General features: G+C 44.5%; 2 protein-coding genes across 2 annotated transcripts in view; both read left to right on the top strand.

The window, feature by feature from the left end:
• Positions 1-614: 614 nt before the first annotated feature.
• LOC109474502 (mucin-5AC-like) lies at positions 615-7,886 on the top strand. The gene is made up of 4 exons (XM_019774791.1): positions 615-624; positions 3,832-3,897; positions 4,424-6,691; positions 7,870-7,886. Exons 1-4 carry the CDS (start codon positions 615-617, stop codon positions 7,884-7,886), a joined length of 2,361 nt encoding a protein of 786 aa, XP_019630350.1.
• A 733-nt stretch (positions 7,887-8,619) lies between these two features.
• LOC109474538 (mucin-5AC-like) overlaps positions 8,620-16,096 on the top strand; it is a 25,846-nt gene continuing 18,369 nt past the window's right edge. The window contains exons 1-7 of the mRNA XM_019774864.1: positions 8,620-9,350; positions 9,590-9,667; positions 11,230-11,445; positions 11,547-11,890; positions 12,069-12,138; positions 12,258-12,335; positions 13,791-13,937. Of these exons, the coding sequence (XP_019630423.1) occupies positions 8,621-9,350; positions 9,590-9,667; positions 11,230-11,445; positions 11,547-11,890; positions 12,069-12,138; positions 12,258-12,335; positions 13,791-13,937 (1,663 nt within the window). The 5' untranslated portion in view covers position 8,620. The remainder of the gene's footprint in view (positions 9,351-9,589; positions 9,668-11,229; positions 11,446-11,546; positions 11,891-12,068; positions 12,139-12,257; positions 12,336-13,790; positions 13,938-16,096) is intronic.

Below are 16,096 nucleotides of genomic sequence, written 5' to 3'. Positions count from 1 at the left end.
ATGGAGGATGGTTGATGCTATATTTAATGCAGAATACAGCAACATATCTGAAAATGTCGGAGATAACCCTCACCCATTCACGGATCTTCAGTAAAATAAGGAAATTGAGTAAAGCTAGTCCATCTGTCACACTAAGTACAGCAGACGACCCCAGTGTTTGGTGCTAAAGACTCTTTGCAAAATCTACAGTCATGGACCATTTAACTTCATCGAAAGATGTCAAAATTCGTCAGACATCAGCAACTACACATCCTTCCATCAAGTTTCATACTTTTGTGAAATAGGTGATGCGTTAAAGACTGCCAAACGATTGATCGCGGTGTTAGGGTGCTCTGGATAAGTCTAAGGGTGTTGTTTTTTTGCAGAAAGTCCAAAGGTGTGAGAGGTGTGCGCTTGTGTTTCAAAGGTGCGCCGATATAGGGACTATTAGCATCCGATAGGGAATAGGGTAATCAACGTCTTTTATTACCTTCACCATTCTTTATTATTGACTTACAACAGCCCAGCCGACTACCGTGGAGACAACAGTTCCGTCCACTACAACAGAGACTACAGCTCCACCCACGACTATCAAGACAACACATATGCTCACTACCGACAAAACAACAACCATGATGACTACTGGTAAGGCAAAGGCTGTTACTTCCCTTGAGACAGCCTTGTCTACTGTTAACCTCCTTCCCATTCCTACTTGTAGATATGGCTCAACCATCACTGTATGCGCAAGAGGATATACATAAACCGGTCTCTGTATTATTGATTACACTTTTTCAATGCTTTTTTGTCCTCCTTACTAAGTAACGGCAACAGCTGCATGCAGTCAATATAATTAGAATCCGGACAGTGATTTCCCTATCTATAACACTTAAGTAGCAAACTAGAGAGTAGCACCATAGAAACATAGGCACCACCATAGCTAAATAATTAGTTGTCGGACATAGACATAACAGAGAAAGAGATTTCTTATTCCTGTCGGAGACATCTCAAAAGATAAAGAGGTACCAGTTTCTCCCACAGCAGAGACAACAATCATTGAAACAACGGCTGACTCAACTACTACCGCAACTGCCACTTCCGAAACCACAGCCTCTCTATCTTCTGTTGAGACAACGGCCCCACCAACTAGCACTATACAAACAACAGTTCTTACCAAAACCACAGAAGTTCCGACTACTATTTACACAACAGCACCTAACACTACTATGGAAACAACAAGTCCGGCTACGACTACCATCCAAACAACAGCCCCTTACACTACATTTGAGACAACAGTTAATCCAACTACCACAAAAACTAGAGTCCCTCTTACAACTATCAGAACAACAATCAATCCCAAAACGATAGAAACAACAGCCCCATTAACTACAATAAAAACAACAGCTCCTCCTTCTACTATCCAAACAACAGCTCCTCCTTCTACAACCCAAACAACAGCTTCACCCTCTACCATCCAAACAACAGCTTCACCCTCTACCATCCAAACAACACCTTCACCCTCTACCATCCAAACAACAGTTCCTCCTTCTACCATCCAAACAACAGCTCCTCCCTCTACCATCCAAACAACAGTTCCTCCTTCTACCATCCAAACAACAGCTCCTCCTTCTACCATCCAAACAACAGCACCTCCCTCTACCATCCAAACAACAGCTCCTCCTCCTACCGTCCAAACAACAGCTCCCCATTCTACCATCCGAACAACAACACCTGCTACAACAGTTGTAACAACAGTCCCACCAACGACTACAAAAACTACAGCTCTTACAACTGTCCAAACAACAGAATGTCCAACATGTCTAACAACTGTCCAAACATCAATTGAAACAACATTTCCCCCTACAACTGCTAAAACAACAGATCTCCAAACAACTATGGAAACCACAGTTCCACCCACAACCATGGAAACAACAGCTCCGCCTTCTACCATCGAAACAACAGTTCCTCCCTCTACCATCCAAACAACAGCTCCACCTTCTACCATCCAAACAACAGCTCCTCCTTCTACCATCCAAACAACAGTCCTCCCTCTACCATCCAAACAACAGCTCCTCCTTCTACCATCGTAACAACAGCCCCTCCGTCTACCATCAAAACAACAGCTCCTCCCTCTACCATCATACCTTCTCCTTCTACTATCCAAACAACAGCTCCTCCCTCTACCATCCAAACAACAGCTCCTCCCTCTACCATGCAAACAACAGCTCCATTTTCTACTATCGAAACTACAGCTCCTACTTCTACCATCTTAACAACAGCTCCTCCCTCTACCATCCAAACAACAGCTCCATCTTCTACTATCGAAACAACAACTCCTCCCTCTACCATCCAAACAACAGTTCCTCCTTCTACCATCCAAACAACAGTTCCTCCCTCTACCATCCAAACAACAGCTCCATCTTCTACTATCGAAACAACAGTTCATCCCTCTACCATCCAAACAACAGCTCCTCCTTCTACCATCCAAACAACAGCTCCTCCTTCTACCATCCAAACAACAGTTCCTCCCTCTACCATCCAAACAACAGCTCCTCCTTCTACCATCCAAACTACAGCTCCTCCTTCTACCATCCAAACAACAGTTCCTCCTTCTACCATCCAAACTACAGCTCCTCCTTCTACCATCCAAACAACAGCTCCTCCTTCTACCATCCAAACAACAGTTCCTCCCTCTACCATCCAAACAACAGTTACTCCGTCAACCATCCAAACAACAGATCCTCCTTCTACCATCCAAACAACAGCTCCTCCCTCTACCATAAAAACTACAGCTCGTCCTTCTACCATCCAAACAACAGTTCCTCCTTCTACCATCCAATCAACAGCTCCTCCTTCTACCATCCAAACAACAGTTCCTCCCTCTACCATCCAAACAGCAGCTCCTCCTTCTACCATCCAAACTACAACTCGTCCTTCTACCATCCAAACAACAGTTCCTCCTTCTACCGTCCAAACAACAGACCCTTCTTCTACCATCCAAACAACAGCTCATCTTTCTACCATCGTAACAACAGCCCCTCCGTCTACCATCAAAACAACAGCTCCTCCCTCTACCATCATACCTTCTCCTTCTACTATCCAAACAACAGCTCCTCCCTCTACCATCGAAACAACAGCTCCTCCTTCTACCATCGAAACAACAGCTCTACCTACCACTATTCAAACAACAGATCCCCCGACTACTATCCAAACAACAGTTCCTCCAGCTACTACTATTCAAACAACATCTTTATTTACTACTATGGAAACGACAGTTCCTTCTTCACCTTTTCACACAACATATCCCTTTACTACCATCAAAACAACAACACATCCTACTACAATCCAAACATCCGTCCCGACCAGTTATATAATCCATACAACAGCCTCTTTCACGACATTGGAGACAACTGCAACTCTAACTACTATCCGAGCAACCACCTTTCCTACAATCCAAACAACAACCCTTCCCAATACTATCCAAACAACAGTTCCGCCCACAACAACACCAACCACTGCTTATAAGACAACATCTCCCTTTACATCTGCTCAGACAACGGCTCTTCCAACAACGGGTAAGATAGTAGAAATCGAGCTGGCTATATTGGTAGACAAGACACAGTATCTCCTCACTACCTTTGGCACAATTACACCCCTTCCTCCACTGCATTTTAAACATTAGAGTCACCTGCCAGCAAGTTCAGATTTACCTCAGAATAGTTATTAGAGCACTAGCCAGAGCAGAGCAGAGCAGCGCACTTATTTGCTATAAAGAGACAGTATTAATATAAAACAGTCAAAATAATTATTAAATATTGTTGTTATAAATTTTATCTTTTTTCCTACTACCAACAGTTGAGACTACAATTGAGACAACACCTCCTCCAACAACGGCCAAGACAACAACCGAAGTTACCACTGGTAAGACAACAAATTCATTCTGATTTCTTTATTCCATTACATCTATGAAATCTGAACCTATAAGAGTACAATTGCTAAACCTTGGCGTGTTGAATAGCTCTAAAATACAACAATCTATGCCAGTGGTCAGCCCTTTCTTGTCAACGTATTTTGCAAATTCGGGCCCTAAAGAGTAAAAAAAAACTGCCATCTGCAACTCCAATCCAATCTCCAATATAAAACAAAACAACGACTTGTCCTGGCATTCCATACAAAGCTTGGCAATTTACCAATTTACCGAGATTAAAGCTTAAGTTGTTGTTTCCTTCAAAAAATATGGGAAATACAGTAACTGTCGCTTAAAGTGCTAACGCACGTTTTGCAAAGAGCGTAAAGAAAAGACAAGTGCTAGTACCGGCAAAATCATTTCCGGATTCCTGTGGTCAGGGTTAGACAAAAATATAGTTTAAAGAACGGTTAATTCAAACTACAGCCCTGTCCAAAATTACACTAACAACAGCTAATCCCAGGACCCTCCCAACAACAGTCCGACCCACAACCATTCAAACAACAGTCGGCTCAACAAACATCCAAACATCTACCCATCCTACAAACACCGGAACAACAGCTCCATCTACAACTTTTGCATCTACAGCCCCATCCACAACCATTCAAACAACAGTCCCTCCCACTACTGCCCAAACAACAGCTCCATCCACAACTCTTGCATCTACAGCCCCATCCACTACCATCCAAACTACAGCCTCTCCTACTACTGCCCAAACAACAGCTCCATCCACAACTCTTGCATCTACAGCCACACCCACAACCATCCAAACAGCCGATACTACTACTGCCCAAACAACAGCTCCATCCACAACTCTTGGTACTACAGCCCCATCCACTACCATCCAAACTACAGCCTCTCCTACTACTGCCCAAACAACAGCTCCATCCACAACTCTTGCATCTACAGCCCCATCTACAACCATTCAAACAACAGTCCCTCCCACTACTGCCCAAACAACAGCTCCATCCACAACTCTTGGTACTACAGCCCCATCCACTACCATCCAAACTACAGCCTCTCCTACTACTGCCCAAACAACAGCTCCATCCACAACTCTCGCAACTACAGCCCCATCCACAACCATCCAAACAACATCCCCTCCTACTACTACTACCCATACAACAGCTTCATCCACAACTCTTGCATCTACAGCACCACCCACTACCATCCAAACTACAACCTCTCCTACTACTGCCCAAACAACAGCTCCATCCACAACACTTGTATCTACAGCCACATCCACTACCATCCAAACAACAGCCGATACTACTACTGCCCAAACAACTGTCCGATCTACAACTCTTGCAACTACAGCCCCATCTACAACCATCCAAACAACATCCTCTCCTACTACTGCCCAAACAACATCTCCATCCACAACACTTGCATCTACAGCCCCATCCACTACCATCCAAACAACATCCTCTCCTACTACTGCCCAAACAACAGCTCCATCCACAACTCTCGCAACTACAGCCCCATCCACTACCATCCAAACAACATCCCCTCCTACTACTGCCCAAACTACAGCCCCATCCACTACCATCCAAACAACTGCCGATACTACTACTGCCCAAACAACAGCTCCTTCCACAACTCTTGAAACTACAGCCCCATCCACTACCATCCAAACAACTGCCGACACTACTACTGCCCAAACAACAGTCCCTCCTACTACTGCCAAAACAACAGCTCTATCCGAAACTCTCGCAACTACAACCCCATCCACAACCATCCGAACAACAGTCCCTCCTACTACTGCCCAAACAACAGTTCTGGACGGAACAACAACTCTTGGTACTACAGCCCCATCCACTACCATCCAAACAACATTTCCTCCCACTACAACCCAAACAATAGCTCCATCCACAACTCTTCCAACTACAGCCCCATCCACTACCATCCAAACAACAGCCGATACTACTATTGCCAAAACAACAGCTCCTTCCACTACTCTTGAAACTACAGCCCCATCCACTACCATCCAAACAACTGCCGATACTACTACTGCCCAAACAACAGTCCCTCCTACTACTGCCAAAACAACAGCTCCATCCGAAACTCTTGCAACTACAGCCCCATCCACTACCATCCAAACTACAGCCTCTCCTACTACTGCCCAAACAACATCTCCATCCACATCTCTTGCATCTACAGCCCCACCCACTACCATACAAACAACAGTCGATACTAGTACTGCCCAAACAACTGTTCAATCTACAACTCTTGCAAATACAGCACCACGCACTACCATCCGAACAGCCGATACTACTACTCCCCAAACGACAGCTCCATCAACAACTCTTGCAACTACAGCACCATCCACTACAATCCAAACAACAGCCGATACTACTACTGCCCAAACAACTGTCCAATCTACAACTCTTGCAACTACAGCCCCATCCACAACCATCCAAACAACATCCTCTCCTACTACCGCCCAAACAACAGCTCCATCCACAACTCTTGGTACTACAGCCCCATCCACTACCATCCAAACAACTGCCGATACTACTACTGCCCAAACAACAGTCCCTCCTACTACTGCCAAAACAACACCTCCATCCACAACTCTTGCAACTACAGCCCCATCCACTACCATCCAAACAACAGCCGATACTACTACTGCCCAAACAACAGCTCCATCCACAACACTTGCATCTACAGCACCATCCACAACCATTCAAACAACAGTCCCTCCTACTACTGCCCAAACAACAGATCTGGACAGAGCAACAACTCTTGGTACTACAGCCCCATCCACTACCATCCAAACAACATTTCCTCCCACTACTACCCAAACAACATCTCCATCCACAACTCTTGCAACTACAGCCCCATCCACTACCATCCAAACTACAGCCTCTCCTACTACTGCCCAAACAACATCTCCATCCACATCTCTTGCATCTAAAGCCCCACCCACTACCATACAAACAACAGTCGATATTAGTACTGCCCAAATAACTGTCCAATCTACAACTCTTGCAACTACAGCACCATCCACTACCATCCAAACAACATCCGATACTACTACTGCCCAAACAACTGTCCAATCTACAACTCTTGCAACTACAGCACCATCCACTACCATCCAAACAACAGCCGATACTACTACTGCCCTAACAACTGTCCAATCTACAACTCTTGCAACTACAGCCCCATCCACTACCATCCAAACAACATCCCCTACCTACTACTGCCCAAACAACACCCCCGTCCACAACACTTGCATCTACAGCACCATCCACAACCATCCAAACAGCCGATACTATTACTGCCCAAACAACAGTCCCTCCTACTACTGCCCAAACAACAGCTTCATCCACATTTCTTGCAACTACAGCCCCATCCACAACCATCCAAACAGCCGATACTACTAATGCCGAAACAACTGTCGAATCCACAACTCTTGCAACTACAGCCCCATCCACAACCATCCAAACAACATCCCCTCCTACTACTGCCCAAACAACACCTCCGTCCACAACTCTTGCAACTACAGACCCACCCACTACCACCCAAACAACAGCCAATACCACTACTGTCCAAACAACTGTCGAATCCACAACTCTTGCAACTACAGACCCACCCACTACCACCCAAACAACAGCCGATTCTACTACTGACCAAACAACTGTCGAATCCACAACTCTTGCAACTACAGCCCCACCCACTACCATCCAAACAACATCCCCTCCTACTACTGCCCAAACAACACCTCCATCAACAACTCTTGTAACAACTCCATCCACAGCAATTCAAACAACAGACCAACTAACTCCAATGGAAACAACAGCTATTCAAACAACATTTCCATTCACTACTATCAAAGCATCTGGTAAGATAAGAGATGCCTGTGTTGTAGATACCTGCTCACATGAATACAATTCCCCCTACCCTCCTTTTCTATTGCATTGTAGACTTTAGCATCGCCTGATAAAATGCGCAGAACTACAGAGCACTAGTATTTTGGTAGTTAATCTTTTATTTATTATTAGTCGATTGCAATTTGTGTACAGTTAAAAACAACAGTACTCTAAATATTGCTGTTATAACCTTTTCCTTTTTTTCTACTACCAATAGCTCCCCCCACCACTAAAATAACCGCCCAACCTACCACGATCGTGACAACACCTCCTGCAACAACTGCCAAGGCAACAACCCAAGTTACCACTGGTAAGGCAAAACTTGCATCCTTAATATCTTTTCTTCCAACATTACTAAGAAATGTTGTTTAAAAATTAATACCACAGTATGGTATTCCTGAATCTCGGCATGCTGAATTAATGATGTTCAATAATCTATGACACTGTATTTTGCTGTCTTGGTAAGATATATTTCATATAAAATGACCCTATTAAAAAGGACAACTTAGATACAATCATGAAAACAATGACTGATCCCGACATGTCATACAGATAAGATATATATTAGGCTCCTTACTTTAAAGCACTTAACGTATGTTCTATACCACTTCGTGGCAAATGTGAATTGTTCTTAAAGCTGACAAAGGCACGTTTTTACAAAGAGCGTGCAGAAAAAACAACAGGCCCATCCACAACAATGACAACAACAGCTCCATCCACAACCATACAAACAACATTCCCATCAACAACCACACAAACAACAGTCCCATCAACAACCATAAAAACATCAGCCTTACCCACAACCATGGAAACAACAGCCCCGCCCACAACCATGGAAACAACAGCCCCACCCACAACCATGGAAACAAAAGCCCCGCCCACAACCATGGAAACAACAGCCCCACCAACAACTATACAAACATCAGCTCCATCCACAACCATGGAAACATCAGCTCCATCTACAACCATACAAACAACATTCCCATTAACAACCATTCAAACAACAGACCAATCCACAACCATGAAAACAACAGCCCCACCCACAACCATGAAAACAACAGCCCCACACACAACCATGGAAACAACAGCCCCACCCACAACCATGGAAACAACAGCCCCACCCACAACCCTGGAAACAACAGCTCCACCCACAACCATACAGACAACATTCTCATTAACAACCATTCAAACAACTGTCCCATCCACAACCATGGAAACAACAGCCTTACCCACAACCATGGAAACAACAGCCCCACCCACAACCATGGAAACATCAGCCCCATCCACAACCATGGAAACAACAGCCTTACTCACAACCATGGAAACAACAGCCCCATCCACAAACATGGAAACTACAGCCTCACCGACATCAGTACGACCCACTATCAGAACAACAGCTCTAGTTACTACCATTCACTCAACATCCACCTATACAACAGCTCCATCAACAACTATCCAAACAACTGCCCCACCTACTACTGTTCAGATAACATCTTCCTATACATCTGCTCGTACGACGGCTCCTCTTACAACTGGTGAGATTTAACTGTACACAAGAACTAGTGGTTCCCTACACTGCACTCTAAACCGTAGTATCACCTGCCAGCATGTCCAGAACCAACTCAGAATAGTGGCATAGAGGCAAGAGCACTTAGTCTAGAAGTTTTGATATTTAATTCTTTTTCATTATAAACAGTCAATGGCCATTCTTTTTCAGAATGCCAATTTACAAACTTATGTAGATAAAGTGACGTTGTTTTTCTCCTACCGACAGGTCCCACTACCACTAAAATTACAGTCCCGCCTACCACGGTTGAAACAACGCCAAAGGCAACAACCAAAGTTACAACTGGTAAGATCTCCTGATTATTTTCTTTGATGTTAAAATGGAATCCTGTATTATACAATTGTGAAATATTGCTTATTAGTAACCTTAACTCGATGTACAACATAATGTCAAAGATCGACTTCCATTAAGAAACAGTCATACTCACTAAAACAATTCATTCATGTCATGCTGGCCATGAAAGCTAAGACTGGAACATTAGCCTGCCCACCATACCATAGTATACCCTTCTCTTGTGCTGCACGAAAGGTAGCTTTTTCAAGAACTGTTCAAACTATTTTCGCCTCAATTCACCGTATAGCTTTGCTGTTATCAATATATTCGCTAGAATAGGGATAGCAGCTCTAGATTATTCAACATTTCTATTTTCACACTGGCATNAAACAATTCATTCATGTCATGCTGGCCATGAAAGCTAAGACGGAACATTAGCCTGCCCACCATACCATAGTATACCCGTCTCTTGTGCTGCACGAAAGGTTAGCTTTTTCAAGAACTGTTCAAACTATTTTCGCCTCAATTCACCGTATTAGCTTTGCTGTTATCAATATATTCGCTAGAATAGGGATAGCAGCTCTAGATTATTCAACATTTCTATTTTTCACACTGCCATACAAACGACAGTTCCTCCCACTACAATGGAGACAACAACTCCACCTCCTACGGTGGAAACAACAGCCCAACTCATATCCATTGAGTCTACAGCACCTACAACGACCATTCAGACAACCAAACCTTTAACTAGCATTCAGACAACAGCTCTTCCCACAACAATCCAAACAACAGCTCTTCCCACAACAATTCAAACAACAGCTCTTCCCACAACAATCCAAACAACAGCTCTTCCCACAACAATTCAAACAACAGCTCTTCCCACAGCAATCCAAACAACAGCTCTTCCCACAGCAATCCAAACAACAGCTCCTCCCACAACAATTCAAACAACAGCTCTTCCCACAACAATACAAACAACAGCTCCTCCAACAACAATCCAAACAACAGCTCCTCCCACAACAATCCAAACAACAGCTCTTCCCACAACAATACAAACAACACTCCTCCAACAACAATCCAAACAACAGCTCCTCCAACAACAATCCAAACAACAGCTCCTCCCACAACAATACGAACAACTCTTCCCACAACAATCCAAACAACAGCTCCTCTCACAACAATTCAAACAACAGCTCCTCCGACAACAATTCAAACAACAGCTCCTCCAACAACAATTCAAACAACAGCTCCTCCAACAACAATTCAAACAACAGCTCCTCCAACAACAATTCAAACAACAGCTCCTCCCACAACAATCCAAACAACGGCTCTTCCCACAACAATTCAAACAACGGCTCCTCCCACAACAATCCAAACAACAGCTCCTCCCACAACAATCCAAACAACAGCTCCTCCAATAACAATCCAAACAACAGCTCTTCCCACAACAATCCAAACAACAGCTCCTTCCACAACACTTCAAACAACACCTCCTCTAACAACAATGCAAACAACTCTTCCCACAACAATCCAAACAACAGCTCCTCCCACAACAATCCAAACAACTGTTACAGCTCTACCCACAACAATCCAAACAACAGCTTCAGCCTCAACTATCGAAACGGGTCCACCCACAAGCATCGAAACTACAGATCCACCCACAACAATCGACACTACAATTCAGCCCACAACTATCGAGACAACAGGTCAGCCCACAACTATCGAGACAACAGCCACACCATCTACCGCCGAGACAACAACTCGATTAAGTACAATCGAGACAACCAGTGGTGAGGCAACAACAGTCCCTTATAAGTACAAACAATACTTTTCTCTAACAATTTTACACAGTACAGATAATATATTGTTTCCCTCATATCTTTTATAACAGCCCCATTGACCACAGAGACACCTCCTTCTACGACCATCGAAACAACAGCTCCATCTACAACTGTTGAGACAACGGCCCCACTAACAACTATGAAGACAACGACTCCACCCACAAGTATCGAGACCACAGCGCAGCCCACAACTGTTGAAACAACAGTTCAGCCTACAACTATCCACACGACAGCCCCTTCAACAACATTTGAGACAACAACTCTTCCAACAACTATTGAAACAACAGCTCCACCAACAACAATCGAGACTACAGTGTTGCCCACAACAGCGGAGACAACAGTTCCGCCAACAACTGTAGAAACAACAGCTCAACCTACAACAATCGAGACAACACCCCCTCCAACAACAATTGAGACAACCGCTCTACCAACAACAATCGAGACAACACCCCCTCCAACAACAATTGAGACAACCGCTCTACCAACAACAATCGAGACAACAGCTTCATTCACAACTGTCAAGACAACAGCTCCACTAACAACTATAGAGACAACGGCAATTGAGAACAACAGCCCAACCAACAACCATTGCAACAACTTCTCCACTCTCTACTATCCTGACAACCACCTTCCTAAGCACAGGTAAGAAATCAGAGGTTCTTTGTACTTCTTCTGAAGGCTGTTTTACTTAACAGCGCTTTCAACGTGTATTAATAAAATATCTCGGTAACAGTTTTTGATACAACAAATTCCGCCAACAGCCCCACCAACCACGATCAAGACAACGGCGCCACTCACTACTTTGAAGACAACAGATGATACAACGCATCTTACTACTGGTAAGGGTAGTAATAGATCTCAAAATCATTACAGAGAGAAACATTTCTGACACCGTTGAAATTTTCGCAACATTGTTGACTAATGATAACTTTAACCGACCACTTTCATTCCTACTACCATTGTAAAAATAGCTTCGGCCACTACGATGGGGACAACAGATCAATCCACTACCTTCCAAACAACACCTGCTCATACCACTGTTCAGGCAACCTCTCCTTCTACTATTGGGACAACATTCCCTTCTACAACTGCTATAAAAACATCAGCTCCCACTACTTTTAAGACAACGGCCCCTCCTACTACTATTATTAGAACTACAGCCTATACAACAACGATGAAGACAACAATGCTTCCGACCTCTATCAAGACAACAGCATATGAATCTACAAAAGAGACAACGGGCCCTCCTACTACCATTGGGACAGCGGCCCCTTCCACAACTGCTATGGAAACAACATCACCCCCCTCTACTATTGAGACAACGGCCCCTCCTACTACAGTTATTAGAACTACAACCTATCAAACAACAATGGAGACAACAATGCCTCCTGCCTCCCTTAAAACTAACAGTAAAAGAATCTACCATAGAGAGAACAGGCCCTCCTACTTCCATTAGGACAACGCCATCTCCTAGTACTATTGAGACCACAACCCATTTTACGACTATTGAAACAACAGCCTTCAGGACTACGCTTAAGAAAACAGCACCTCCAACTACTCTAACGACAAGAGCTTATCCAACAACAATAGAGACAACATTCCCTCCCACTACTACTGAAACCACATCCCCACCTACGTCTATTGAGGCAACATCATACCCAACTACTATGGAGATAACATCCCATCCAACTACTATCAAGTCAACAGCCTCTCCTACTATCTCAACAACAGTCTCTCCTACTACCGTTCAGACAACAACCCCTCACACTACTATCCAGATAACATCTCTACCTACTTCTATAGAAACAACCTTAAATCTAAGTACTATAGAGACAACAGCCCATTTAACCACTATTGAGACAACAACTGCTCCAATTACTATCAAGACGACACCTACACCTACAACCTCTCCAACCTCCATCCAGACAACAGGCCCGACTACTTCTGTCACCACAACAATTCTACAGACCACTGGTATGAAAACAGCTGCCCCACAGTCAAGATGAAAGTTAACCTCACTAGCTCCAAGGTTATTACAGCTTTCACAGTGCACTGCATCCAAGGTTGTAGCCCCCACTGCAGTCGAAGCAATAGTTTCCAGGTCACCACCGCTGTTGAGGCAATAGTTATTTGCACAGTAGTTAGCATATAGGGGTTAGTATCCATAGTTACTCCTGCAATGCACTATACCTTCACAATGAATAAATCTAATTGCTATATTTAGGTAGAAATGACAACCCTCTTGACTAGACTATAGTCGATAAAGAATAACAAATGTACCATTCACACCACAGCTCCTACTACTACTAGCGAGACAACAGCTCAATTCTCTACAATTGAGACAACAGCCCCATCCACTACTACACAAACAACAGCTCCACCTACCACTGTTGAAACAACAACGCTCCCAACTACTGTCAAAACCACAGCCTTAACCACTGGTAAGAAAAAACATCTTTCGGAGTTCCCTTAAAGAGATCCGAAATCTTTTATGTGTAAGTTTATTGTGAATGCAATGAGACAATAGATTTTGCATTACATCATATCTATCGCATTTTTAAATGGCACAGTTTTTACGTGTATTGTGTCAAAGATCACTACAGTTGTTTATATTGATCTATAAACCGTGGCTACAAAAATAATAAAAATCTCCGTCCATTGCTTTTACAACGCCGTAGAGACAACAGTGCTCTCCACTTCCACCAGGACAACAGCCCCTCCCACTACAATTGAAACTACAGCCATTCCAACTACTGTACTGTCAACTGCCCCTCGAACCACAACCGGGACAACAAACCCACTAACTACTGTCGAGTTTACGGCCCTGCCCTCTACTAAGGCAAAAACAACTCCACCAACTACCATTTATAAAACAGCCCCTTCCACTACTGTTCAGTCAACAGCACCCCTATCAAGTATTCGGACAACAGCACCTTCCAGCACCATCCAAACAACTCCCATAAGTTTTGACGCAACATTCCGTCCTGCAACTATGGAGACTACAGCACCATTATCTAGCATCTACACAACATCCCCTTCCACAACAGTTGAGACTACAGCGCCCTTAACTAGCACCCAGACAACATCCCCTTCCACAACAGTTGAGACTACAGCGCCCATAACCAGCACCCAGACAACATCCCCTTCCACAACAGTTGAGACTACAGCGCCCTTAACTAGCACCCAGACAACAGCCCCTTCCAAAACAGTTGAGACTACAGCGTCCATAACTAGCACCCAGACAACATCCCCTCCTACAACAGTTGAGACGACAGCGTCCATAACTAGCATCCAGACAACAGCCCCTCCCACAACAGTTGAGACTACAGCGCCCTTAAGTAGCACCCAGACAACAGCCCCTTCCACAACAGTTGAGAATACAGCACATGTAGCTAGCACCAAGACAACATCCCCTCCTACAACAGTTGAGACTACAGCGCCCATAACTAGCACCAAGACAACATCCCCTTCCACAACAGTTGAGACTACAGCGCCCATAACTAGCACCCAGACAACATCCCCTCCCACAAATGTGGAGACTACAGCACCCTTAACTAGCATCCAGACAACATCCCCTTCCACAACAGTTGAGACTACAGCGCCCATAACTATCACCCAGACAACATCCCCTTCCACAACAGTTGAGACTACAGCGCCCATAACTAGCACCCAGACAACATCACCTTCCACAACAGTTGAGACTACAGCGCCCATAATTAGCACCCAGACAAAATCCCCTCCCACAACAGTTGAGACTACAGCGTCCATAACTAGCATCCAGACAACACCCTCTTCTATAACTGTGGAGACTACAGCACCCTTAACTAGCATCCAGACAACATCCCCTTCCACAACAGTTGAGACTACAGCGCCCATAACTATCACCCAGACAACATCCTCTTCCACAACTGTGGAGACTACAGCGCCCTTAACTAGCACCCAGAGAACATCCCTTCCCACAAAAGTGGAGACTACAGCGCCCATAACTAGCACCCAGACAACATCCCCTTCCACAACAGTTGAGACTACAGCACCCTTAACTAGCACCCAGACAACATCCCCTTCCACAACAGTTGAGAATACAGCACATATAGCTAGCACCCAGACAACATCCCCTTCCACAACAGTTGAGACTACAGCGCCCATAACTAGCACCCAGACAACATCCCCTTCCACAACAGTTGAGACTACAGCGCCCATAATTAGCACCCAGACAAAATCCCCTCCCACAACAGTTGAGACTACAGCGTCCAAAACTAGCATCCAGACAACACCCTCTTCTATAACTGTGGAGACTACAGTGCCCATAACTAGCACCCAGACAACATCCCCTTCCACAACTGTGGAGACTACAGCACCCTTAACTAGCGTCCAGACAACAGCCCCTTTCCTAACTGTGGAGACTAAAGCACCCTTAACTAGCGTCCGGACAACATTCCCTTCCACAACTGTGGAGACCACAGCACCCTTAACTAGCATCCAGAAAACATTCGGTTCCACAACTGTGGAGACTAAAGCACCCTTAACTAGCGTCCAGACAACAGCGCCCTCCAGAACAGTTGCAACTACAGCACCTTTAACTAGCATCGAGTCAACACCC

The sequence above is a fragment of the Branchiostoma belcheri genome, unplaced genomic scaffold (genome assembly GCF_001625305.1).
Source record: "Branchiostoma belcheri isolate BF01 breed outbred unplaced genomic scaffold, Haploidv18h27 scaffold31, whole genome shotgun sequence".
NCBI lineage: Eukaryota > Metazoa > Chordata > Leptocardii > Amphioxiformes > Branchiostomatidae > Branchiostoma > Branchiostoma belcheri.
The sequence above is the reverse complement of the archived record's forward strand: the minus strand, read 5'-3'. Positions and strand labels throughout refer to the sequence as shown.

Coding starts and splice junctions, on each gene's coding strand:
- LOC109474502 (XM_019774791.1), top strand. Junction 3,898..4,423: donor AACAACCGAAGTTACCACTG/GTAAGACAACAA, acceptor TCCCAACAACAG/TCCGACCCACAACCATTCAA.